We start from the raw sequence: 26,904 nt of genomic DNA, 5'->3' as shown, positions 1-26,904 counted from the left end.
CCCTCTACAACTACCTGAAGGGTGGTTGTAGCCGGGTGGGGGTTGGTCTCTTCTCCCAGGCAACCAGCACCAGAACAAGGGGACACAGTCTCAAGTTGTGTCAGGGGAGGTTTAGACTCGAGGTGAGGAAAAAGTTCTTCACTGAGCGAGTCATTCGTCATTGGAATGGGCTGCCCAGGGAGGTGGTGGAGTCGCCGTCCCTGGAGGTGTTCAAGGGGAGATTGGACGTGGCGCTTGGTGTTATGATCTAGTTGTGAGGTCTGTTGGAACAGGTTGGACTTGATGATCCTTGGGGTCTCTTCCAACCTTAGTTACTGTGATACTGTGTGATACTGTGATACTGTGATACTGTGAAAAATGAATAACTATTTTATTTTTCCTTATATGTCTGTCTTGTTTCTTGTGTGCATCCATCCTGGCCTAAAGGTGCTGCCTTAGGGGTACAGTATAGGCTGGGCATACGATGGAGTACTGCTGAGGATGTCCTGAGGTTGGAGTACTACCCTTGTCAAGTGATTCAGTGCTTGCACTGGTCTTTGATTGTTGCTGCCCAACACTTGCAGCATGGACAGTCCTGCTGCTGACAGGTTTATGATTTGAGGCACAGGACCTGTGGAGCATGTTAATGTGGCTGGAGTGCCACGAGAAATGTGGGGAGCCAGGACAATGTGCTGCATGGGAGAAGGAGCCAATGGGTGCTTTGAAACCTGAGCTCCTTCAGGAGGAAAGGATTGCTGCAAAGGAGTTAGAGGTGGGGACTTGGAGGTTTTTGGGAAAGGATTCCTGTAGAGGAATTAAAGACAGGGACTTTAAGGTTCTGGAGCAAGGGTTTCTGTAGAGGGGTTAGAGACAGGGACTTTAAGGTTCTGGAGCAAGGGTTTCTGTAGAGGGGTTAGAGACAGGGACTTTAAGGTTCTGGAGCAAGGGTTTCTGTAGAGGGGTTAGAGACAGGGACTTTAAGGTTCTGGAGCAAGGGTTTCTGTAGAGGGGTTAGAGACAGGGACTTTAAGGTTCTGGAGCAAGGGTTTCTGTAGAGGGGTTAGAGACAGGGACTTTAAGGTTTTGGGGAAAGGGTTTCTGTAGAGGGATTAGTGATGAGGGCTTTAAGGTTTTGGTGTTATCTACAGCAAAGTCCTGTGACTTGCAGATACTAGTGCAGACAGGCACTGTGGCTGGCATGCCAAGTTCTTTGGGAAACTATGCTTGGCTCAAATCCATTTGTGTACAAATCTCTCTGGTCTTTAGGAAGAGGAGAAAGTACTGCAGAAATTAGTATGAAGATCCACATCAACTGGGACTTGCTGGAACATCTAAGCAGGACTCAGAGGGGAAAATAAGTGTCTGTTCCTCTTCTGACAAATGCTTGTAGCCATATCTGACATGCCTCTTTCTGGTGTGCCTGTCAGCTTCAAGAGACCCAGGCTTGTCCTGTGCCACTCCTGGCTCAGTTGTTTGTGCAGCTGTGCAGTAAAACAATCCTGCTGGAGTGAGGGAGACTCTGTATTTATAATTTGTGTATTTCTAATATTTATAAACCAGTTTAAGCAGCAGGCTGTTTCTCAGCTGGATCAATTGCCTTCTGCATTATACAGCCTCCCACGCAGCTCTGCCAGCATACTGGGGAGCCGTGGCCCTGGGAGGATGAGCGCAGCCTCCAGACACCTGGACTCGCCGCGATGGCAGAGAGGAGGAGGGAGCAGGTCTGGAATGGAAATGAGAGCATGTCAGAACCCTTTGCTGCTTGTTCACACCTCTTGAGATTATTACTGTGCCTGGCCCTCCACACAGAGAAAGTTACATGGCCTTCAGAATCGCTGTTGGGCTTCCTAAATTGAGAGGGAATGCTGGGCTAATTAGCGGACTTAATTGAAGTATGTTGTGTAATAGATCATAGTAATATGCAGTGGTTGTGGTTGCATTAAGGGTATTGTCATGCAATTTTTTTCCACCCCTGTGGTTAGCCTCAGGAGCAGTTTTGTAAATCTGTTGTCAAGCAATCTGTTGGCATCTGAGGGCTGGCTGTCAAGAGGGAGGGGACAGGCTCTGCTCAGTTACACCCTGACAGGACAGGGGGCAGTGGATGTAAACTGCAGCACAGGAGGTTCCAACTCAACACAAGGAGGAACTTCTTCACTGAGCACTGGCAGAGGCTGCCCAGAGAGGTTGTGGAGTCTCCTTCTCCGGAGACTTTCAAGACCCATCTGGGTGCATTCCTGTGTCACCTGTACTAGACTCTGTGGTCCTGTTCTGGCGGGGAGGTTGGACTTGATGATTTCAGGAGGTCCCTTCCAACCCCTAACATCCTGTGATCTAAAATCTGTCTGCCCTGTCTGTCAGAAACACGGGAAACTTGTCTGTCTTCAGTGCTAAAGAGAAAGGAGTAAATGACTGTGGAGTAAATAACTGCAGTACTGCAGGATGAGAGTTTGCTCCTGGGCAATTACTTCAAGGCTAGTGGCATGTGACAGTGCCATCTTGTGATGATTTAGCCCTGTTTCAAAGCTTTGTGGCTCCTAAAAGTGAAGCAGGGTGAACCAGCCAGGTTGTGGAGTGCCAGTCAGCCTCAGTTAGTTTATGGTGAGTGTTTTAGGCTGGTTTGTGATGGAGATGAATCGTGCCGTCCTGCAGTCCCTGCCTCTCTAAATCCTGAGCCTCTTGGCCCTTAGGAGAGGAAAGAAAAGAAAAGATGATGGAATCTGAGAGAACTTCCATATGAATAGGTACCCAGGACAGGAAGGATGCTGTTTGAGTTGCCTCCCAGGGAAAGGGTGCAGTGCACCTTAGTTAAACTTGAGGACATTCTTCCAGGCGAAACGCATCAGGAATTCCCGAAGAGCTACACCCCCAGCTGGATCGAGCTGAAGGAGGAGCCTGTGGGAAAGCAGACTTGGCTACCGACAGCAAACGTGAAACCGCTTGGGTTTGTTTCCTTCAGGGCTTTCCAGGCTCCCAGCAGCACACCCTGGAGCTGCAGCAACCCTTCCTGCCCCCGAGGGGCCTGTTGTGAGGCCAGCAGCCCCGCGGGCGGGCGGGGAGGCGCGCAGCGGTGCGGGGAGCAGGCAGGCTCCATTTTGGATGCCTGGCAGTTGCTGTTCTGAGTTGCTCTGCGCTGCACAGCGCTGCTTAGCTTCCTGCTGTGTTCTGGCTACTTAGATGATCGGTCCTCGGCCCTTTCTGGTTTTTTTATAAGCCAGCTGCTTTTGTGGCATGCTGCCTTTCTGTTGGGGGAGAGTGCACAGTAACAAAGCCACGTTTTATTCTCTGGGCAGGGGCTTGCACAGTGTCTTTCTCCAAGTACGTTGGAGCCCGATGCCAGGAGAAGGCAGTGGTCATCTGCTGCAGACCAGCCTTTTTTATTCCCCCCTCTGCTCCAAACCACTGCTGTGTAACTTGGAGACATTCTGTGTCAAAATCTGGGGGGGGCGGGGGGAAGGCTTGGGTTAGGATTCAGATGGAAAGGCAAATCCTGCTCCTTTGCAGGATCCGATTAGCCTTTGCTGCTGCCTTTTTGAAACACAGGCTGCCCTGGTAGCTTTCTACCTGCTGCTTCTCCCTGCTTTGCCATGAATTGCTTCCTCCTAGCTGGAAACACAAGTCATCTGCAAAATGTCTCCAAATTGCATCTTGAGTTGTAAACAAAAGTCAGAAGCTGCTTCTTATTTTTGTCTATCTAGTTTGTAGTTGGTTTTCAGTTCCCCTCCCTACCTGCTCCTGAGGTTTGAGGTTGCTCTAGTACCCTTGGAAGACCAGCATTAGAATGGTCAGGTTGATACCCTGTTCTTGTGAAGACACGTGTTTCTCCCCAGCTTTCCTCTGCCAGTGTCTTGGTTATCTTTCTGAGATTTGCTGTTCTGATGGAGGAGATGAAATGAGGGAAAGATACTGTTGAAGCTTCCAGCTGAGTGAGCCTGAGGCACAGAAAGAATAAATGAGGTAAAGAAATAACTCATTTCAGTAATGCTGTGCTTTCTTGGTTCATCTCATCTCATGAACTAGTTGAGTTCATGTTTGGGAAGAAATGTGTTAAATTTCTTGGGGATTTCAAAAGCCCTAGTAGAGCAAACCTCAGGTTTTCACTTCACCCTGCTGCACTACCAGCTGCTGATTAGATGCAGCTCCCACTGGAGCCTGTGGATGCTTCAGTTAATTGGCCAGGGGAATCACTGAGGGACACTGGATGATGTGATATTTATGTACCTGCTGATGGGTCAGTCCTGGTGTTCCTGCTTGGAAAATCCAGAGTGGCTGTGGCATAATGCTGCTTGCAGATAGGGTAAATTTGCCAGGCTTTCTTGAACTTGCACTTCTGGGCTCCCTAGTTTAAGAAGGACATTGAGATACTTGAATGTGTCCAGGGAAGGGCAACAAAGCTGGGGAGGGGGCTGGAGCACAGCCCTGTGAGGAGAGGCTGAGGGAGCTGGGGGTGTTTAGCTTGGAGAAGAGGAGGCTCAGGGGAGACCTTCTTGCTGTCTACAACTCCCTGAAGGGAGGTTGTAGCCAGGTGGGGGTTGGTCTCTTCTCCCAGGCAATCAGCACCAGAACAAGAGGACACAGTCTCAAGCTGTGCCAGGGGAAGTTTAGGCTAGAGGTGAGGAGAAAGTCCTTCCCAGAAAGAGTAATTTACCCTTGGAATGTGCTGCCCAGGGAGGTGGTGGAGTCACTATCCCTGAAGGTGTTCAAAAAAGGATTGGATGTGGCACTTGGAGCCATGGTTTAGTCAGTCATGAGGTGTTAGGTATTAGGTATTAGGTTGGACTTGATGATCTCTGAGGTCCTTTCCAGCCTTCTTGATTCTATGATTCTAATGTCCAGCAAGAAGAATCTTTGTCATCATCTTTGTTTTGCTCTTGCATGGATGCTTTTTGAGTCTGTAATAAAAAAAATCACTGACTTAATATTTTCTTTCAGTCTCCAGAGGGTGCTGAAGGCAAGGATGCAGCAAAAGTAACTAAACAAGAGGCAAGTATTTTACTTTATCTCTTTTAAAAAATTATTACTTATTATGAGATGTAATTCTTTAACTGGAGATCTGCAGTCTTGCATACCAAAGACCCCATCCTGTTCAATATCTTTATTGATGATCTGGACAAGGAGATTGAGTCCATCATCAGATTTGCAAATGACACCAAGCTAGGGGCAGGAGATGATCTATTAGAGGGTAGGAGAGCTCTGCAGAGGGACCTTGCCAGGCTGGACAGATGGGCAGAGTCCAAGGGCATGAGACTGAACACATCTAAGTGCCAGGTTCTACACATTGGCCACAGCAACCCCATGCAGTGCTACAGGCTGGGGACAGAGTGGCTGAAGAGCAGCCAGGAAGAAAGGGACCTGGGGATACTGGTTGATAGTAGGCTGAACATGAGCCAGCAGTGTAGCCAAGAAGGCCAATGGCTTCCTGGCCTGCATCAGGAAGAGTGTGGCCAGCAGGATCAGGGAAGTCATTCTGCCCTGTGCTCAGCACTGGTTAGGCCATACCTTGAGTCCTGTGTCCAGTTCTGGGCTCCTCAGTTCAAGAAAGATGTTGAGATGCTGGAAGGTGTCCAGAGAAGGACAACAAAACTGGGGAGGGGTTTGGAGCACAGCCCTGTGAGGAGAGGCTGAGGGAGCTGGGGTTGCTTAGCCTGGAGAAGAGGAGGCTCAGGGGAGACCTTGCTGTCTCCAACTCCCTGAAGGGAGGTTGTGGCCAGGAGGGGGTTGGTCTCTTCTCCCAGGCAGCCAGCACCAGAACAAGAGGACACAGGCTCAAGCTGCACCAGGGGAGGTCCAGGCTGGGTGTTAAGTTCTTCCCAGCAAGAGAGATTGACCATTGGAATGTGCTGCCCAGGGAGGTGTTGGGGTCACCATCACTGGGGGTGCTTAGGAACAGAACAGAATAGGATAGAATAGAATTGGAAGGGCCTGGATGAGGCACTTGGTTGTTTAGTTGATTAGATGGTGTTAGGTGATGAGGTGTCTTCTGTGGGAATAATGAAAGTAAACCCACATTGGTAGCAAAACTATTCTTAGCTGAAGCTACTGATGGAAGGGTGTCTTGAATTAAGGTACCAAGCTCTAAAGTGGAGCAGCTGACACATTTTATTGTGGTCTTGGTCTTTGTTTTAAGGGCACAGTAACTTCTATCAGTGGAGGCAAGGGGACAGTTGGTGATACTTGACCTCTACAGCAAAGTTGGCAAGTTTGTTTACCACAGCCTTTCATGTCATTTGGGGGAAGAAAACCCAAACCCCACCAAAACAACAGATAGAGAATTGTGAGGATTCATTTTCTTAGGGTATTGTCTTTTATGGCAGACAAGGATAAATCAGGACCTTTCATGGCCTTTCTTGCATGTCTTTGAGCATGTCTGAACAGCAGAGACAGTCTAAGGAGGTTGTACACTGAACTGAGAGCTTGGTTGTTGCTCAGTTTGGCAGAGGAAGGTGGCACAGTGGAAATGGCAAAGTGTTGTAAACAGTAGTAAAAGTTTACAAGAAAATCCTGGGGGGGAAAAACTAAAACCAAATAAAAACCAAAACCAACCAAACCAAAACAAGTGAAAAACCACCACAACACTAAAAAAACCCCAAACCAGGTAGGAGGCCTGAGAGGAATAAATCTGAATACCTTGGTATAGTCCCATGGAATTTCCTAGAAGACAAAATTAGGTTCTTTTACATGAAGTACAAAAGGGATGACTAAATCACAGGGAAAATGTAATCTCCTTTCCTCTGAGTGGTTTTTTCCCCTCTCCTAGTTGAAATAGTCTTTCTTCAAGAGCCAGAAAAGTGAAAGTTCCTTCCCCTGAAAGTTTGAGACCTGTTTGCTAGAGCAAAGGAGGGGGGAAGACCAAAAAGCTTACAGAAGCACACAGATGGTCTGGAGGGAGCTGCTGATTCTGAAACAGGAGATCTCTCAGAGTAGTTTTTGGTCAAGGTGAGCAATAGTGGCTGTGGGTGCTGCAGAAAAAAGTAACCAAAACACACCAAAAACCCCATAGAACACCCAAAACCAAACCCCAAACCCACAAATCAAGGTAGCCTGAGTAGATACACCTCTAGCCCTTTATTTGTGAAGGAGCAGGAGTTGTAGGCTTAGATAGAAACTGGGGGAGCTCTTGCAACACACAGAGCTTGGAATAGGGTGGGGGGCATCAGTCTAAACCAAGAGACCTAATTAAACACCTGATGGGGGACTGGCAAGTGCTTGAGTGCAGATAGGGGGAAGTCAGAACTCCCTGTTGGGATGGACAGCAGGGGCTAGCCCAGGAGCCTTAAAAGTTTGCAGTCTTGAGAAACAAAGCCCTGTTTAGTTCATGTCTGTTGAAACAGGCAGGCAGGCCAAAATACCAAAGCTGGAAATGTAAATCTGGGCAATCTGGGCTATCTGGCTTTCAATGAGGACACTGATACAATGGGCAACTGAGAAACTTGTTGGGACACTGTGACACCAAGGCACAAATTACACAGGGTTGAGAGCCAAGCTGCTTTCCTGGTAGAATGCCTTTCTGTTACATGTCTGCAATGTTTCTCTAGATAATTGTATGAGTAAGTACAGCAGAATCCTGTATGGATTGCAGAGCCATCTGTAAATGGGAAGTGTCTAGTGTAGAAATCAGTTAATTAATGTTGATAAAGATGTGCAGGGGGAGTGCCAAGAGGATGGAGCCAGGCTCTGCTCGGTGGTGCTCAGTGACAGGACAAGGGGCAGTGGTGGAAGCTGAGGCAGAGGAAGTGCCATGGAAACAGGAGGAAACATTTTTTTCCCTGTGAGGGTGACAGAGGCCTGGAACAGGCTGCCCAGGGGGGTTGTGGAGTCTCCCTCTCTGGAGATATTCAAGACCTGTCTAGATGCATTCCTGTGTGACCTGCTCTAGGTGATCCTGCTCTGGCAGGGGGGTTGGACTGGATGAGCTTTGGGTCCCTTCTGACCCCTAACATTCTGTCATTTTGTGAAACTGTGCCAGGTATCAACTGCCTGCAGGAGTAAAAGTGACAGGGGGAAGTTAAAGGAGATCAGAGAGGCTCTGAAGGCAGAAACAGTGTTGATGGAGATTTCAGTTACTCTTCAGAGGTTTGGTAAAAGGCATGGGATCGCATTGTAAAGACCAAAAGAAAACAAATCAGTGCCATAAATGCTAGCTTGCAGGAGGAACAAATCAAAGGACCAGTACCAGAATAAAAGGACACAGTCTCAAGCTGTGCCAGGGGAGGTTTAGGCTGGAGGTTAGGAGGAAGTTTTACACAGAGAGAGTGACTGCCCATTGGAATGGGCTGCCTGGGGAGGTGGTGGAGTCACCATCACTGGGGGTGTTCAGGAGGAGATTTGACAGGGTGCTTGGTTGCATGGTTTAGTTGATTAGGTGGTGCTGGATGATGGGTTGGACATGATGATCTTGAAGGTCTCTTCCAACCTAGTGTGGTCTGGTCTGGTCTGGTCTATTCTAGTCTACAAAGATAACAAGCTCTTTATTTGATCCTCAGTAGTATGTAGGAGCTAGTTAAAGAAATATTTGTCAGAGAAATAGTCTTTTATTATGACCATAATATACTCAGGTTCATCATCCTTGCATGAATAAGAAGTTCTTCCCCATGAGGGTGGTGAGACACTGGACCAGGTTGCCCTGGGAGGTGGTAGAAGCCCCAGACCTTTGAGGTTCTTAAGGCCAGGCTGGATGTGGCTCTGGACAACCTGATCTAGTGTGAGGTGTCCCTGCCCATGCCCATGGAACTAGATGATCACTGAGGTCCCTTCCAACCCTGACAATTCTATGATTCTATGAATACAGGTGCAAATAAACTCTGCTGTGGTAAGATTGGATATGAAGAAAGGGAGTTCTATTAAAACTGAGAGCCTATTCAAAGGAAGTTCAGTGATTTCAGGTGGCAGAGAGGCTTTGTGGTGTCGTAGGCCATGCTAGAAGCCTGCAGAAATGCAGAAACAAACACCCCCAAACCAACCAACCAACCAAATACAAAACAAGAAGATCCCACCAAAACAAACAGCAACAGCAGCAAACCCCAAACCATAGAATGTCTTAATAGCAAAATTAAGACAATGTGTTCTGTCTGAAAGGTGGTTTTTGTATTGATGGAAAATAGAATAGAATAGAATCAACCAGGTTGGAAAAGAACTTCAAGATCATCAAGTCCAACCTATCACCCAACACCATCTAATCAACTAAACCATGGCACCAAGGGCCTCATCCAGGCTCTTCTTAAACACCTCCAGGGATGGGGACTCCACCACCTCCCTGGGCAGCACATTCCAATGGCCAATCTCTCTTGCTAGGAAGAACTTCTTCCTCACATCCAGCCTAAACCTCCCCTGGCACAGCCTGAGACTGTGTCCTCTTGTTCTGGTGCTGGTTGCCTGGGAGAAGAGACCAACCCCCACCTGGCTACAACCTCCCTTCAGGGAGTTGTAGAGAGCAAGAAGGTCTCCCCTGAGCCTCCTCTTCTGCAGGCTAAGCAACCCCAGCTCCCTCAGCTTCTCCTTACAGGGCTGTGCTCCAGACCCCTCCCCAGCTTTGTTGCCCTTCTCTGGACACCTTCCAGCATCTCAACATCTTTTCTGAACCGAGGAGCCCAGAACTGGACACAGGACTCAAGGTGTGGCCTAAACAGTGCTGAGCAGAGGGCAGAATGACCTCCCTGCTCCTGCTGGCCACACTATTCCTGATCTAGGCCAGGATGCCATTGGCCTTCTTGGCCACCTGGGCACACTGCCTGGCTGCTCTCCAGCCACTCCTTCCCCAACCTGTAGCACTGCATGGGGTTATTGTGGCCAATGTGTAGAACCCAGCACTTAGATGTGTTCAATCTCAATACTGAAGACAGGAGGAAGTCTTCCAGCACGGGAAATGTGCAGCTGCAAGGCAGTAATGAAACTCCTGCTGTGGAGAGGTCTTAGGAAGGTTCTCACAGTATAGCCTATTCTCATGGGTGTAGAGTCTGGAGTGGGAGCTAGGCAGAGCTAGGCAGTATGCACCAGCAACTGTTCAGTATGTAATTTACTGTTTGTCTTGGCCTCAGTAGCAGAGTAACAGAAGATGATGAAATACTCCCAGGACTTCTGATAAGGGGTTCTGGAAAATAAAGCCTCTAAATCTTAACTTGCAAAAGTAATTAAAAGGGGGAAAAAAAAATCAAAAGTGAGTGTGGACAAATGGGAGACACAGGATGGATTTTGAAGTCATAATTCAGGCAGTTGAGTTATTTATGGAACTGCACATGTATAAGAATAACAGCAGGGCAGTTAATATAGTTAACTTCCATTTAAAGAACACTTTTTGATGGGGCTCTTAAAGATTCTTAAAGAAACCAAGCACAGATTAAAGGGAAGATCTTCCTAAGAAGTACTAACAGGGTAAAAGCACGAGAAGAGAGGAGGGAAGAAAGAGTTTCATAGTGGAGGAGAATTATCAGTGCAGTATTGGAAGGATTTGTCTGGGCTTCTGCTGATGAGGCAGTACTAGAGAAAGAAGTTTGCTGAAGCTTACCAGAAAATAAGGTAGTCAGGAGTGAGAGAGACTGAGGAGGCTTTTGGGTCACTGGTAACTACTTGATAGTGACTGTCTTGAGAGCAGCCCTGCAGAAAAGGACTTGGGGGTGCTGGGGGAGGAGAAGCTCAACAGGAGCCAGCAGTGAGCACTTGCAGCCCAGAGAGCCAAGCAGAGCCTGGGCTGCAGCAAGAGAAGCACAGCCAGCAGGGCGAGGGAGGTGATTCTCCCCCTCTACTCTGGAGAGACCCCACCTGGAGTACTGTGTCCAGTTGTGGAGCCCCTGTTACAGGAAGGATCTGGAGGTGCTGGAAGGTGTCCAGAGAAGGGCCACAGGGATGAGCAGAGGGCTGGAGCTCCACTGTGGAGACAGACTGAGAGAGTTGGGGTTGTTCAGTTTGGAGAAGAGAAGGCTCTGAGGAGACCTAATTGTAGCCTTCCAGTATCTGAAGGGGGCTACAAGAAAGCTGGGGAGGGACTTTTGAGGGTGTCAGGGAGTGATACGACTGGGGGGGGGGTGGATCCATACTAGAGGAGGGGAGATTCAGATTTGATATTCACCAGTGTCACCAGTATTCACCATGAGGGTGGTGAGACACTGGAACTGTTTGCCCAGGGAGGTGGTGGAAGCCTCATCCCTGGAGGTTTTTAAGGCCAGGCTGGATGTGGCTGTGAGCAACCTGATCTAGTGTGAGGTGTCCCTGCCCATGGCAGGGTTTGGAACTTGAGAATCCTTGAGGTCCCTTCTGACCCTGACAATTCTGTGATACAGTAGCAATAGAAATTCAATATGGAGAAATCCTTCATCAGGAGCCAGAGGGTGACACAGTGATGGTCACCAACTCAGCTGCCAATTGTGAAATCCCAGTGGATAGTGACTAGAAACTGTCAGTTGAAAAGCTGACTGAAGGGCAGAGTGTAGAACATCAAGTCTGTCACAAGATGAATTTGTTGTGCTTCCAGGTGTGGGGCTACTAAATGAAGTTCTTTTGACTTGTCCTTAAAAGGGCAGTGGTAGAAGGAAAAGGATCCCAAGTGTAGTGGGATGCAGAGAGGACACAGAGCAGCTTAATTAACAAACAAACCAACCTCAAACAAATAAAAGAACCTAAAAAACCCCAAACAACCAAAAACATATCATCATTATCACTATGATCATCATGACTTTGTTATTGCTATTACTGTTAATTATAATAATAATCATTATTTTTAAAATCAGCTCTTTTTTAAGGTTTCTTGGCTCTTTTTTTTTTAATATACTATAACAGAGGTGATTAAATAATCAATAACACACTGAGAGGCAGTCAGTGAACTCCTGTTACCCCAGAAGGGAGGAGCCTCCTGAAAATAAAGAGGGAAGAAGGTGAAAGGGAGGACAAGAGAAAGGGAGAGTTTGGCTTTTTCTTTTCCCCCCAGTGCCTAATCCTCTTCTGGAACTTGTTGCCTCAGGATGTTATGGAAGCTGGAAGTGTAAATGAGTTCTCTAGGTTAGGAGGCAAATTTATGGAAGCAGTGCCCCTCAGGGACTATTAAACACATGGTGTGGATATAATATCCAGGTTGGAAAGTTCACAGGTTTAGATTGCCAGGAGCTGGCATGGTAGAGAAGTGCAAAGTGTTGTTGCATGTCTGCTCTGTTTCGTAGACTCTGGAGAGGTTTGCTGGTGGGCCAGCAGCAGACAGACTGTTGGGTGAGCTGCTGGCTTCTGGGTTAGAACAGCTGTTTGGAGGGGTGTGGAAAGGTTCCAAAAACACAGTAAAATGTGACCTTTGCTGACTTGAGTGCAGTTCTTCCCTTATAATCACCAACTACACACAAACTCTGAATGAGAAGGAAAATGACTTACCTGTCAGGCATTTTTAAAGGACTTGAGGGCTTGTGCTGACTTCTAGCAATGAAAGCCTTCTATGAAACCAGTCCAGTTGGGGAACATGAGAGTTGTAATTTATCTGAAGCAACAAATTATCCTTTTAAAAACAGACACTGAAAACATTCAAGGGCCCAAACGCTGAGGAATAGAAATCATCCTGGGGTGCTTTAAGAGGAGTGTGTCCAGCAGGTCTAGTGAGGTTTTCCACCCCTTCTACTCTGCTCTGGTGAGGCCACACCTGGAGTATTGCATCCAGTTCTGGGCTCCCCAGTTCAAGAGGGACAGGGATCTGCTGGAGAGAGTCCAAGGGAGGGCTACAAGGATGCTGAAGGGTCTGGAGTGCTGCCTTGTGAGGAGAGGCTGAGAGCCCTGGGGCTGCTTAGCCTGGAGAAGACTGAGAGGGGATTTAATCAGTGTTTCTCAATATCTGAGGGCTGGGGGTCAAGAGGGAGGGGACAGGCTCTGCTCACTTGCACCCTGGGATAGGACAAGGGGCAATGGATGTTAACTATAGGACAGGAGGTTCCACCTCAACATGAAGAAGAACTTCTTTACTGTGAGAGTGACAGAGCACTGGAGCAGGCTGCCCAGAGAGGTTGTGGAGTCTCCTTCTCTGGAGACTTTCAAGGCCTGTCTGGATTCTGTGGTCCTGCTCTGGCAGGGGGCTGGACTCAATGCTCTGGAGGTCCCTTCCAAGCCCTGACATCCTGTGATCAGATTTGTAAAAGAGGATATCCTGGGCTTGGAGTTGATGACCTGAGCAAGTGAAAATGCTTTATTCAACCTGTAGTAAACCAGAGCTAGGCTGCTCAACAAGCAGTTGACATGCTAGATTTCCAAGGAGAGAGTTGTTTGCTAATGAGGCATAAGTATTTGAGAGCTGAAAATATCTTTAGGTGTTTCGTGACAAGATTTGTGTTATGCTGGGTACAAATCTGAACTATTTGCTTTCCACTGAGAATACTTACAACAGCTCCAAAGAATCATAGAATGTTAGAGGTTGGAAGGGACCTCAAGAGATCATCCAGTCCAACCCCCCTGCCAAAGCAGCATCACCCAGGGTAGTCTGCACAGGAATGCATCCAGGTGGGTTTTGATCTAGAGAAGGAGACTCCACAACCTCTCTGGGCAGCCTGTTCCAGGGCTCTGTCACCCTCCCTGGAAAGAAGTTTCTCCTCATGTTGAGCTGAAGCCTTCAATGTTCAAGCTTTTACTGTTGTTCCTTGTCTAATCACTGTGCACCACCCAAAAGAGCTTGGCCCCCTCCACCTGACACCCACCCCTCTGGTACTGATAGACATTGATCAGATCCCCTCTCAGTCTTGTGCAGACTAAACAGCCCCAGTGCTCTCAGTCTCTCTTCATAGGGGAGATGCTCAAGTCAAGAACACTACTTACTGCTTTCTTCAGTTATTCACAAAGGAGGGAGCTTGCAACTATTGCTGAGACTTACCTCCTTTACAGCAGTACAGCACATTTAGAGTGGATGTTAGGTACAAGTTCTGCACCGTAAGGGTAGTAGTACACTGGAACAGGTTGCCCAGGGAGATGCCTGGGGCCCCATCCCTGGAGCTATTCAAGGTGAGGCTCGACAGGGCTCTGATCTAGTTTAGGATGTCCCTGCTGACTGCAGAGGGGGTTGGAGTGGATGAGCTTTGGAGGTCCCTTCCAGCCCAGAGCACTCTGTTATTCTGTGATTTATGACAAAGAGCAGCATGCAATAAAGGTTAATAAGGAAGGTGTGTTGAAGGGATAAAGGTGGAGGAAAGCAGAATATCTGACTTTCTTCAGTCATTTTGAGAATTAGGTTTAAATAGAAGAAGTATTTTTGCCCTCTTGTGCAGCTGTGTACCTGCACTCTGAGTGTGTGGGGAACTGAGGAAGTGAAAGGACTTGGTTTCATATTTTGAGATGTTACTACTCTGGTATCTTTTAGGGAAGGATTAAGGTTCAGTGTCCTGGGCACAGCTTGCTGTGTTGGTGACCCCTTTCTTAGAATCATAGAATTACCAGGGTTGGAAGGGACCTCAAGGATCATCTAGTTCCAACTCCCCTGCCATGGGCAGGGACACCCCACACTACAGCAGGTTGCTCACAGCCACATCCAGCCTGGATGCAAAAACTTCCAGGGATGAGACTGCCACCACCTCCCTGGGCAACCTGTGCCAGGCTCTCACCACCCTCATGGGGAAGAGCTTCTTCCTGAGATCCATCTGAATCGACTCACCTCTAGTTTTCTTTCATTCCCCCCAGTCCTATCACTCCCTGACACCCTCAAAAGTCCCTCCCCAGCTTTCTTGTAGCCCCCTTCAGGTACTGGAAGGCCACAATAGTCTCCTTGGAGCCTTCTCTTCTCCAGACTCAACAGCCCTGCCATCCTAAATCCAGCAGCAAATACTGCTACAGCAGAGGGGGAGCAGGGAGGGGAGAATACATCTAATCAGGGAGAGATCTAGACAGTGTAATTCCTGAACAATGTTTATCACTAATCTTCACATCACTTTGTCACTTCAAACTCTTGATTGTCCAAGCTCAGGAAGATGTGAATTGTTTTCAGCAATAGAGGCATCTTTTGGGAAGGGCATATTTTATGCTGTCACCATGAAGTGGCAGCTATTATGTTGCTTTGGATACTGTTTGCTGTAAGCCTATAAACATGTTTTCTCTTCTTTTGTTGTTTTTCCTTTGTTTTTTTTTCCTGTTCCCTTCTTCTGTAGCCCACAAGACGATCAGCAAGATTGTCAGCTGTAAGTATGCATAACCCCCCCTTGCTATATACATTTCTGGGCATGTATATGTGGTTTCTCAGACCAAACAGGTTTGTTCTGGCTTTTGCTTGTTTCACTTTTGATTCTTTCTGAGGGGCATTTAAGAACTCCAGAGCTAAAGTTCTCTGTTTTCTTGGTTTTCAGGTTGTTCTGACAAAAGATGCATTTCCCCACCTCAGTGCCAACCACTCTCTTGTTCCGTGCAGTATTGACTTTGTATCGGTTTGCAGGTTGCTGTTAGTTGTGGGAATGCGACTTTACCTGTCTGGGAAGGAGAAAGAGCTGTCCTTCAAGGACTTCCTTTGGTGCCACTGCTAGCATTTGGGTTTAGTTCCTCTTCTCTGTTAGAACTTGTAGTAGTTCCTGTTAGTGTCCATGTTCTCCTCTTGGCATGAGCCCCGAGCTGCTTTGGCCGCTGGATGAGCAAGCTGGTGGAAAAGGGGTGTGGAGAGTGATGAGCTGCCTTTGTGCATTAAGATGTTTCAAGTCTCTTCCTAGGTGCACCCTAATGAGCAGGAAGTGGTGAGGGGAAGGCAGGTGTGGGGTGGGGGTGTGGAGGTGAGGCTTGCCCGCTGCTAACCACGTCTAACGCCTTCTGCAATGTGTTAAAAATGTTTTATAGAAACCTGCTCCGCCAAAACCTGAGCCCAAACCAAGGAAAACCACAAAGGTAAATAAGTCTTCTTCTTAGCTGCCAGCTGTTGTTAGCCAATAGGAACCAAGTCTGCTCCTTTGCATTGCAAACACTTTTCAATTCACAGCATTTTTGTGAGGTATCTGCTCCCCTGCCCTTGCGGCAGCAGCAGCAACCTTCCCCTCCTCCTCCCCTCCTCCTCCCCTCCTCTTCCTCTCCTTTTCCCCTCCTCTTCCCCTCCCATCCCCCTTGAAAAAAAATAAAAAGACAAATTAGATCATTCTTTTCTTTTTGGACCACCCCTTGGTGGCCTCATTCCTGGCCCAAACAAAATGCCTTGCCTGTTTGATATGCAGGCTGTGTTAGTCGGTAGTCAATTCCTAATTGCAAGTAGAATCTTCACCTTTCCTACACCTTTGCTGCAAGGTACAGGTTTGGTTGAGTAAGCTCTGCCTGAGACTTAGCAATTCCTACAGCAGGCTTTGAGATGACTTTGTGCCACCCTGTTTCCTTGTCTAGAGGGGCAGCACTTCATCCTTTAGTCAGAAACCCTTATCTGTTCTGGAAGCCTGGCTATTGCTGGGAATTCACAATTCTAATTAGAGGTGAAATTAAATACATTTAAATGGAATGCTTTGGGTTTTCTAGGCCCAGTTACAGTCAAATTAAAATCTTATTAGTGTCTGAAATACCTTCTCAGGATTTCTTGCATATAAATCATGTACTTCAGAAACTGTAGATTTATTTGTGCCCAAGGGGAATGTTAAATAAGAGCAATTCCTTTATCAGAGTGGGGAAAAAAAGGGTGCTGGAATGAGAGTCCAGCACTCCTCATGCTTCTGTTTTTCCAGGTCCTTTTATTGGTATCTCTGTTGGGCAAGTGTCAGGATACAAAGCCTGTGTGTGAAAGTGAAACTCCATGACTTTGAAGAGTTTATAATTTCTCAAATGAAATTACCAATAAAGTCTTGCTGAGCCCATCCTGCTCCCCTCTTAAAACTGAGTCTTAATAAAGAAGGGGATATGGTAGCTTCTGCAGGCCTCCTGTACATGCTGTGAAATGAGCTCGGTGTTACTCAGCCTAAGCTGCATGAGAGGCAATTGAAGCTCATTTCTGGTGACTCAAAGCCTTTTGGATGTTATTCCAGGGAACTTCTTTTTAATACAGTAATTTAACACATTTGAAGGAGTCTATTAATCTTGGGCTCCTAAACAAAACAAACAACCCAGGAAGTGTGTACTTAGAACCTGCAAGTAAACAACCAAAAATTGCATGGATTTGAGCTATTTTTCTCTAGTGCTAAAAGCTTGCAAATTATGGATTGAGTGAGTCAAGTCCTAGGCATGTTCTTGCATAGGTGGAGTTAGGGCTGTGCTCACACCACCAGTAAGCTTCTGTGTTAAGCACCACAGCTGCTGTGTAGCATTGAAGCTGAAGGGTGAAAGGGATGATTCAGGCTGCCCTGGAACCAGGATCACTGGCACTCCCTCCTCACTGCCCCTTGTCCCTGGGGAAAGGTAGTTGATGAAGGGAGGCTGAGCCTGTTCACAGCTGCTATTGCCACTTTGCATGAAAAACTTGGACAGATGATCACAGGGAAGGTCTCCACAGTGCTTATCTCAACTACTTTAAAGAGTAAACTATTCAATTAAGTACCATTTGTATCTTGCTGCTCTGGAAAATCTTTAACCTATGTCTCTACCAGCTTTAGGTGACAAATATGAGGAGGGATTAAATACATAAGCAAGGATTAACAGAACAACACCAAAACCAAGTTAACTCCAACATATGAATTGTTTAAGAGCAGCTCTCCAAATCAAACTGTAGCTGTTGGAATAGTTCCTTTTGATAAGTTCTCTGCTTTGTGTTGCTGCAGGTGGAATTTTATCAGGTCACCTCCCTAATGCTTTGGTTGGTTCTTTCACTGACATGGAATGAACATCACAGATGTTCATCAAACTTGACAAAAGGCAGAGCCAATAAAAAGTGCTGCTTTTTTCTTATTTTTAAGTCTGATATTTGATGCTAATGGAAAATGTGGTGCTGTTACACAAACACTGTGGTGCTGTTACACAAACACTGTGGGGGTGTTTGGGCTTAGCTAAGTAAGCTTTCAGTAGGCTGTAGGTTGCTCAAGGCCTCAGCCAGCCTGGCCCCTTCCCTGGAGGTGTGCCAGGCCAGGCTGGCTGAAGCCTTGAGCAACCTGGTCTGGTGGAAGGTGTCCCTGCTCCTGGCAGGGAGGTTGGAACTAGATGATCTTTAAGGTCCCTTCCAATCTAATCCATTCTGTGAATCCCATTCTATGAAACTGGACTTGCTGACACAGGCATCTTGTATCTGCCTCTGCATAATACAGCCCAGCTCTGCCCAAACAGTTGGAGGGGGTTTCTATCTCCCTGTAACTCAGCAGAAACACCAAAGTAGCAGGCATCAGCATTTTCCAGACATTACAAAACTCTCTAACTTTTGTGGCTATACACTTTTTTCCCTTCCCCCCCACCCCTTCCATGCAGTCTTTAGCTGTTTCAGTCCAGCACATGCAGCTTGCCAAGAAATGCCTCTGCTGTAGTTCACATGAAGGTCTGGGGTTTTGTTTTTTGAAACCCATGTAAGGTGCTGGCTACTGACACAATGTCTCTGCCCATGTTCTTAATCTTTTGTTAGAAGGAACCTGGGACAAAGGCCAACAAAGGTGCTAAAGGGAAGAAGGATGAAAAGCAAGAAGCTGCAAAGGAAGGTACTACACCATCTGAAAATGGTGAAAATAAAGCTGAAGAGGTACTTTGCACACATACCTCCTGCTGATTGAATCAGTCTTTGGTAGTTTTTTTGGGGGTTTTTAATGATTCAGCCTTTCAGACCTTGATAGCATGTTCATAATGTTTCTTTTTATTGCCCATAATGTTATTGCAGATCTGCATCTCTCGCCCAACTGTTAGTGTTTCAGCAGCCCGAGGTGCCCTGCCCAGCACACTGTCAGTAAAGGGGGCAGATTGAAACAGTGAAAGTTAAGGGTACGGTAGAGCATTCAGCATGTGTGCAGTGAATAGAAACAGGTAGTAGTGTGGTGGCTTTTCAGTGTGAACAATGGCAGCTGCCAGGTAAGGCTTGCGTGGCTTTTGACAAGCTGGGGAGCAATCTGTTTCAAGAGAAGCGTGGGGATGGACCTCTGTTGGTTAAGTGGCACAAGGGGGACCCTAGGCTGGAAACTCTGAAACTGGAGCCAAGAAGTCCAAAGAACCCCGAGGGCAGTTTGGGTGTGCAGTGGCAATTTGCTTTAGTAATTTAATTTCTCTCTCTTTCTCTCTCTCTCTCTCTCTCTCTTCCCCACAGGCTCAGAAAACTGAATCTGTAGGTGACAAGAATGAATGAAATGTCACGAGAACAAAACACAAAAAACACAAACCCACAAAACACAAAACCACAAATAAATCTTGGGTTGATTTTATGTACCTCTTGGACAACTTTTAAAAGCTATTTTTATCAAGTATTTTGTAAATTGCTAATTTTTTTAGGACTCTGATAGCTGACATATTAAACTGTATATGAACATTTTTCCCCTTCTCATAACAGTGCTTTTAGGGACTTTTTTTCCCCCCCCCCCCCCCCTCCCCCATTGTGGCCAAGTAATATATATATATAAAAAAAACCCCAAACAAATCTCAACTTAATATTGCAAGGTATGTGTCAAATTGGCTCAGCATTCCATACACTTGCTTGAAGAGGTTGTCTTGTGCATACTGGTGATGTTTTTACTCTCGTGTGCGTGTGTGTGTTTGGATTTTTCATGCAGTTTTTTCTAGAGCAATAATCAGTGGTGCTTTTGTACTTTAGGGTTGGTGTGGTTTTAATGAAACATGGATAGATGTGGCCACCTGCTGACTATTTTGGGTTCTTTTAATGGATTAAAATAAAAGGTCTCCTTGCCTGCAAAAAAAAAACCAACAACAACAACAACTGCAGCCTCCTAATGTTTTCTCTGGATCTGGGGAATGCCTTACTCATGTTGTCAGCCCTTACAAAGCAGACTAGAAATGGTTTTAGCAATGGTTGTTTTGCTGAGGTCTGATTAAAAAACACCCACAGGGGAGTAGCAGCCTGGGATTTTCCATGGCCCTCACCTCAAGTCTTCATTCTTCAGGCTTTTTAACCAAAAAGACCCCAAACCCTAAACCCAAACCTACCTGTCACATGTGAAAAATGGAAATGAGGACAGTCTTCACATTTGCATTCTGCAACACTGGCCAAACACACAGAGGTGCAAAGAACAACACATTGCTCCACAATCTCCTTTCAGCTTTCATTCAATGGTATGGGTTGGAAGTGACCTTAAAAATCATCTGGTTCCACCCCCACTTTGCCACGGGCAGGGACACCTTCCCCTCAACCAGGCTGCTAAAGGACTCCCCAGTCTAGCCTTGAACACCTGCAGGGAGGGGGCACCCACCATTTCCCTGGGCAACCTGTGCCACTGTCTCACCAGCCTCACTGTAAGCAATAACCTTCTAACATCTAGTCTAAGTCTGCCCTCCCAGCTTTCCTGACTGGATTTCCTTTCCCCTGCGACGGTCAGCTCTCGTGGTCGCACCTCTGTGGGCAAGAGGAGCAACTTTGATCTCTAAGAAGAGAAAAGAAACCTTCTTTAACCTCCTCCAGCTTTTATAGTCCCCATAAGGACAATGTGCTGCATCGAGGGAGGTGCCTAAGGGTGCTAATTGCCTTAATGACCTAGATTAGCCCCTTCTGTTTTGCCCCACACCTGCCTCCCTGCCCAGTGGTCCTGAGATGCTCTTTAGGGTCCTGGGGGGTTAGTTCTGGTTTGGCTTCTGCTTCTACTCTTGTGTTATCCTCTTTTGTGGGATGGTTTCTCTTGATGTAGTAAGTAAAGTTACTTTTATCTGTGTTAGAAAAAGCTGACTTAACATAAAGGTGTTGAAGTTGGGGGTTGGGCACTGTAACAGTTTGCCCAGGGAGGTGGTGGAGGCAGAAGCCCTGGAGGTTTTCAAAGCCAGGCTGGATGGGGCTTTGAGCAACCTGATCTAGTGTCAGGTGTGATGATTCTGTGACTAGATGGCCTCTGGAGATTTCTTCCTACCATTGCCACAGGGTGAGTACAGTTGCCATCCTCCATGGAGATACGGTGTCTGCATTGAGCTGCTGACAGTGGATGAATTGCTTCATGGATAGAGACATACAGTAGCTTAAAAGTAGCTTTGTTTCTTCCCCACTCTCTTTTCATTATCATGCATCATAGTCTGTGGAAACCTTTCTCTCTCTCTCTGCAGCTTCAAATTTCATATAAATAGTAATTGCTGTTCTGCTTCATCTGAGGACAAGTTGTTAATCCATTGAAATGGCTGTTAAACAGCACTGTGTGTTGGGGACCTGGGTGAAATGGAACAATGAAAGTTCTTTTTGAGGTGATTGTGGTGACAGAGTAGATTAGCTAGTGGTTTGGGTTGGTGTGGTTGTTTTAGTGTCCCTGTTGCAGCACTGCAGCTCATTCTGAGCATCTTGTGTGATTTAGTTTCTTTCTTCTCTCTAGTGTCCTTGGTATTCCTGTTGCTGCTTCTGGGATAGGAGGGGTGGGAGAAAAGATGGTCCCTGTGCTTCAGTAGCTTTGATCTGTGTTGCTCAAGTGATGGCCCTTATGTCTGAGGATGCCTTTTGCTTAAGTCAGTAACTATGACTGTTGCCTGACCTAGCATTCTGCTTGTTCTTAGGGAAGAAATCTTCAGCTGCCTCTTTAAATGAAGACAAAAAAGGAGCCAAGGCTCTCTATACTTTCAAATTGAAGCTTGATGACCAAACCCCTACATGCTAACTAGAATGCTAGCTAAGACCTGCACTGAGATAAATGCCACTTGTGCTCTTGTGATAGGTCTGCTGCAGCCAAATCACTGAGTCACAGAACATTAGGGGTGGCACTGACCTCAAAAGAGCATCTAGTCCAGTCCCACAGCCAGAGCAGGACCACCTAGGGCAGGGCACATCCAGGCAGGTTTTGCATGTCTCCAGAGGCACAGACTCCACCACCTCTCTGGGTGGTTTTTCCTGATGTTCACATGGAACCTCCTATGTTCCAGCTTCCACCCATTGCCCCTTGTCCTAAATAAGTGGAGGCCATTCTCTGTGTCATGAAGTTAGTTTGGGAACTAACTTCATGGAAAGTTTAACCATCTGAATCGTTTTCAGAGAATCACCAAAGAGCTGTTTGTAAGCAGCATTTGTCCCTGTATGGCTTTAGTGTTCCTGTGAGGAGAGGTTTTGTACACTCATCATGGTGTGTGGATAACTAAGAGATCAGTTATCTCTAATATATCTCTCTAATAATATCTCTAACTAATATCTCTGTTAATTAGCCTAATCCTGTCTAGACAGTACTTGAAATGACCCTTTAAATGTAGATTTAACTTAGCCCTGGAAAAATATTTCCTGTGAAGTAAATGGAAGGGAGAGAGGTCAGGTCCATGGCTTGCCAGTACTGGCTGATCAAAACCCTAGAATTCTAAACTGTGTGATCCCAGCTTTTACTTGGTGAAGTATCTGGTAAGTGACTCTGTCAGAAGACACTGACACATCTCTAGACAGGCTGATTTTAGGAGACCTCTGTTGACTTAAGTGCCTAAAAGCAGGGCAGGAGTTGGGTCCTTAAATTGCAGAGTTTCCTCACCTAGTAATTTTGGCATCAAATTCTTCTGTTTGCCTGACCTGATTAGGAAATTCAGCTTGGTGCCAGAGTTCTGTCAGAAGAAGAGAGAATTCAGTGGGGGTAAAGAATGATGAAGCACAACAGCCTGCTGGTTCACTTCATGGCTCTGGAGTTCACAGAATGTTAGGGGCCAGAAGGGACCTTGAAAGATTGTCCAATCCAACCCCCCTGCAGAGCAGGATCACCTGGAGCAGATCACACAGGAACACATCCAGGTGGGTTTGGAATATCTCCAGAGAGGGAGACACCACACCTGCCTTGGGCAGCCTGCTCCAGTGCTCTGTCACCCTCACAGTGTGAAAATTATTCCTCTTGTTTCCATGGAACTTCCTATGCTCCATCTTGCACCTGTTGCCCCTTGTGCTGGCATGGGGCATCACCCAGCAGAGCCTGGCTCCATCCTCTTGGCACATACCCTTTACATCTTTATCAATATGAATGAGGTCACCCCTCTGTCTCCTCCAAGCTAAAGACCCCCAGCTCCCTCAGCCTTTCCTCTGTGCTGGACTCTTTCAAGCAGTTTCCTGAGGTCCTTGAACTGAGGGGCCCAGAACAATATTCCAGATGTAGCCTCAGCAGGTCAGAGTAGAGGGGGAGGAGAACCTCTCTGGACCTACTAACCACAGCCCTTCTAATCCACCCCAGAATGGCATTGGTCTTCTTGGCCACAAGAGCACATTGCTGGCTTGTGGTTATCCTTCTGTCCAACAGGACTGCCAGGTACTTTTCCTCAGAGCTGCTCTCCAACAGATCAGCCCCGAGGGGATCCCACTCTGCACTTGTACTTTTTGGATTTCATTCAATTTCTCCCCACCCAACTCTCAACTCTGCCCAGGTCTCACTGAATGGCAGCACAGCCTGAGGGGGTGTCAGCCACTCCTCCCAGTTCTGTGTCATCAGCAAAGCTGCTGGCAGAGCCCTCTGTTCCCTCATCCAGGTTGCTTCGTGCTAGAGAACAAGGTTTAGAGAGATCCCCAAAAGTAGGATCTGCAGATCAAGACCTGGAGCTGTTCAGTCTTGAGAAGAGTGAGAAGGGATCTGATCAATGTCTATCAATATCTGAGGGGTGGGTGTCAAGTGGAGGGGGCCATGCTCTCTTGGGTGGTGTGCACTAATAAGGAACAATGGACACAAACTTGAACATAGAAGATTTCATCTCAGCATGAGGAGAAACTTCTTTGCAGTGAGGGTGACAGAGCCCTGGAGCAGGCTGCCCAGAGAGGTTGTGGAGTCTCCTTCTCTGGAGGCTTTCCAGACCCACCTGGATGCATTCCTGTGCAGACTGCCCTGGGTGATGCTGCTTTGGCAGGGGGGTTGGACTGGATGATCTCTGGAGGTGCCTTCCAGCCTCTAGCATTCTGTGATTCTGTCATTCCTCCTTTGTGAGGTCTAACAGGTGAGTAGTTGAAGGTACCTCAGGGAAAAAAAAAGGATGGATTGGGAAGGATGGACTGACTTTAAGTGTAAAGCAAGCAAGTACCTCAGAAACAAGACTTAATGACTGACCAAAAAAAGAAGTGACTCTTGAGTAGTTAAAGGCCCACCTTCTTTTAGCTTTATGTAATTTCTCCTGACTGGTAATTTCTGCTGCTTCCCTGTCCTTGCCTGACCTTGGCCCAAGTGCCTGTGTGAGCAGAAGGTTACACTTGGTATTTTGTCTCTTCAGATGGCAGAGGAGCTTGTTCTGAAGGGAGAGGGGTGCAGAAGGAAGTGTAAGCATTTAACAGGAACACTAATGGAGAATTAATTGTGTTGAACAGCAGGGAAAATGAAGTTGTTTTGCTAGACTTTCATAGAATCACAGAATCAACCAGGTTGGAAAAGGCCTCAGAGATCATCACGGCCAACCTATCACCTAATCCCTAACACCTCCTGACAACTAAACCATGGCTCCAAGTGCCACATCCAAGCCTTTTCTGAACACCTCCAGGGATGGTGACTCCACCACCTCCCTGGGCAGCACATTCCAATGGCCAATCTCTCTTTCTGGGAAGAACTTTTGCTCAACTCTTGAAAGTTTGAGAGGTGTTTGCTGTGTTTGTGACTGCAGAAAGAAAAACAGGGAAAGGGAGAAGGAATAGCAAGAAAATAAGGATCCTCTACTAGAATAGATAACATGTATATGTAAGAGTTAGGATTTCAAGTGCAATAGGAAATGCTTTTTGGAATCAGAATTGTCAGGGTTGGAAGGGACCTCAAAGATCATCCAACCTCCCTGCCATGGGTAGGGACACCTCACACTGCATCACCTTGCTCCGAGGCACATCCAGCCTGGCCTTCAAAACCTCCAGGCATGAGGCTGCCACCACCACCCTGGGCAACCTGTTCCACTGTCTCACCACTCTGAAGAACTTCCTAGCATCCAGTCTGAATCTACCCACTTCTAGTGCTCTTGGTTTGCTGTGGTTTTGTGTTTTTTTAGCTGAGGTTTTAAAAGGGGAAAAGAAGATCAGTTAAATATTCAAGGGAGAATATGGTTTAAAATTAAAGCAGTTCTGCAGTGCTAAAATACATGCTGTGATACCAAGCCTCAACAGCCAGAATGTTGATTAAATTCCTGCTGAAATTACACACCATTTGCATAACCCTGAAGAGATTACACAAGTGAGAAACAAGTGGCCGTTCTGTGAAGGTGTACAGTGTCCTCAAAGGAGAAAGGGGCAAAATAATCTGAGATGGGAGGGATTTTTCTTCTCCATAAATGGCTTTTGACCTGGCTGCCTTCCTGGACTTGTATTTTCACTTGCTGTCTTTGGAATCCTGCTGGGCAGCTGCCTGGGACTGGGTTTAAAGCAGCAGTTTAGCTCACTGTCAATTTGTATTAGATAAGTCAGTAAACTTCTGTATTTATATCAAAGCACAAAAGATCATCTGTGAACACATGGAGACTGTCTGTAAGTGTTCAGTGGCAAGAACTCTGTCATCTTCCTGGCCTGCTTCAGAAACAGTGTGGCCAGCAGGAGCAGGGAGGTCATTCTGCCCTGGACTCAGCACTGGTTAGGCCACACCTTGAGGACTGTCTAGTGCTGGGGTCCTCAATTTAAGAAGGATATTGAGATACTTGAAGGTGTCCAGGGAAGGGTAACGAGGCTGGGGAGAGGTCTGGAGCACAGCCCTGTGAGGAGAGGCTGAGGGAGCTGGGGTTGTTTAGCCTGCAGAAGAGGAGGCTCAGGGGAGACCTTCTTGCTCTCTACAACTACCTGAAGGGAGGCTGTGGTCAGGTGGGGGTTGGTCTCTTCTCCCAGGCAACCAGCACCAGAATAAGAGGACACAGTCTCAAGCTGTGCCAGGGGAAGTTTAGGCTGGAGGTGAGGAGAAAGTTCTTCCCAGCAAGAGAGATTGGCCATTGGGATGTGCTGCCCAGGGAGGTGGTGGAGTCACCATCCCTGGAGGTGTTCAAGAAAGGCTTGGGTCTGGTACTTGGTGCCGTGGTTTAGTTGTCAGGTTGTGTTAGGTATTAGGTACTAGGTTGGACTTGATGATCTCTGAGGTCTTTTCCAACCTGGTTGATTCTCTGATTTGCACTTCCAGTAAAGATTTTAGTGCTGCTGGCACTGAACCATTTGGCTGGCAGTGCCTACTCCATGTAGCATATGCGATTCGTCAATCGCCCATGAAATACACATCACCCAGATTCTGATCTCTGGTTACTTGGAGCCATGGTTTAGTTGTGAGGTTGTGTTAGGTATTAGGTTGGACTTGATCTCTGAGGTCTTTTCCAGCCTAGTTGATTTTATGATTCTTTAGCCACAAGACCAGTTCATATGTATCAAGCAAAGATCAACAAGTGTTTGACTAGTGCAGCAAACCCCTCTGCTCTTGTGAGGACCTTCAAAGTTCTGCTGAACAATGAGTTAACCACCCCCACCTTTCAAATTTATCTCCTGATCCTAATTCACCTAATTTTTATTATTTGGAATTATTTCCCCCCTCCCCCCCCCAAAATGTGACTGGAAAAATCCATTAGCATACCTGCAAAGATAAGGCTAAAGCTGGTCATTTAAATTCAGGAGAAGAAACTTGAGTGCACAAGGCCATTGTGCTTGGGGGCTTTTTCAGTCCTGCATTCAAGGTACGGGAGTAGAGCTTGTAGGGATTAATTTGTCGCTGTTTTGATTCTCATTCAGAACCAAATTTCAGACCAGGGGCCCCATAAAAACTGGATTTGTGTTGGCTGATTTCAGGTGCTAAGCTGCCTGATAGGAATCTGGTGGTAATGAACATTTCAACGGCGAGCAGTGCAATTTAAGATGACAATGCGGCGACCGGCAGGAGTGATCTTGTCAAAGTCCTCAGGCTGCTTCTAAAAGGAGTATGAAATGTTACTGTAGTTCCTCAGGAAATAAAGGGCTGTGGAGCAAGAACTTCTGCCTTGTCCTGGGGTAAAGATCCAAGGCCACTCTGTGCTTCACTTGGAAGAATCAGAATAAGGTATTGTAAG

At 46.9% G+C, this 26,904-nt stretch overlaps 1 protein-coding gene across 1 annotated transcript in view; it reads left to right on the top strand.

Moving 5' to 3' along the window:
• HMGN3 (high mobility group nucleosomal binding domain 3) overlaps window positions 1-19,150 on the top strand; it is a 42,142-nt gene extending 22,992 nt beyond the window's left edge. Inside the window, exons 2-6 of the mRNA XM_054162547.1 lie at window positions 4,909-4,959; window positions 15,066-15,095; window positions 15,739-15,786; window positions 18,416-18,529; window positions 19,085-19,150. Coding sequence (XP_054018522.1) covers window positions 4,909-4,959; window positions 15,066-15,095; window positions 15,739-15,786; window positions 18,416-18,529; window positions 19,085-19,123 — 282 coding nt within the window. The 3' untranslated portion in view covers window positions 19,124-19,150. The remainder of the gene's footprint in view (window positions 1-4,908; window positions 4,960-15,065; window positions 15,096-15,738; window positions 15,787-18,415; window positions 18,530-19,084) is intronic.
• Window positions 19,151-26,904: the final 7,754 nt, after the last annotated feature.

Source organism: Dryobates pubescens, chromosome 6 (assembly GCF_014839835.1).
Source record: "Dryobates pubescens isolate bDryPub1 chromosome 6, bDryPub1.pri, whole genome shotgun sequence".
Taxonomy (NCBI): Eukaryota; Metazoa; Chordata; class Aves; order Piciformes; family Picidae; genus Dryobates; species Dryobates pubescens.
The sequence above is the reverse complement of the archived record's forward strand: the minus strand, read 5'-3'. Positions and strand labels throughout refer to the sequence as shown.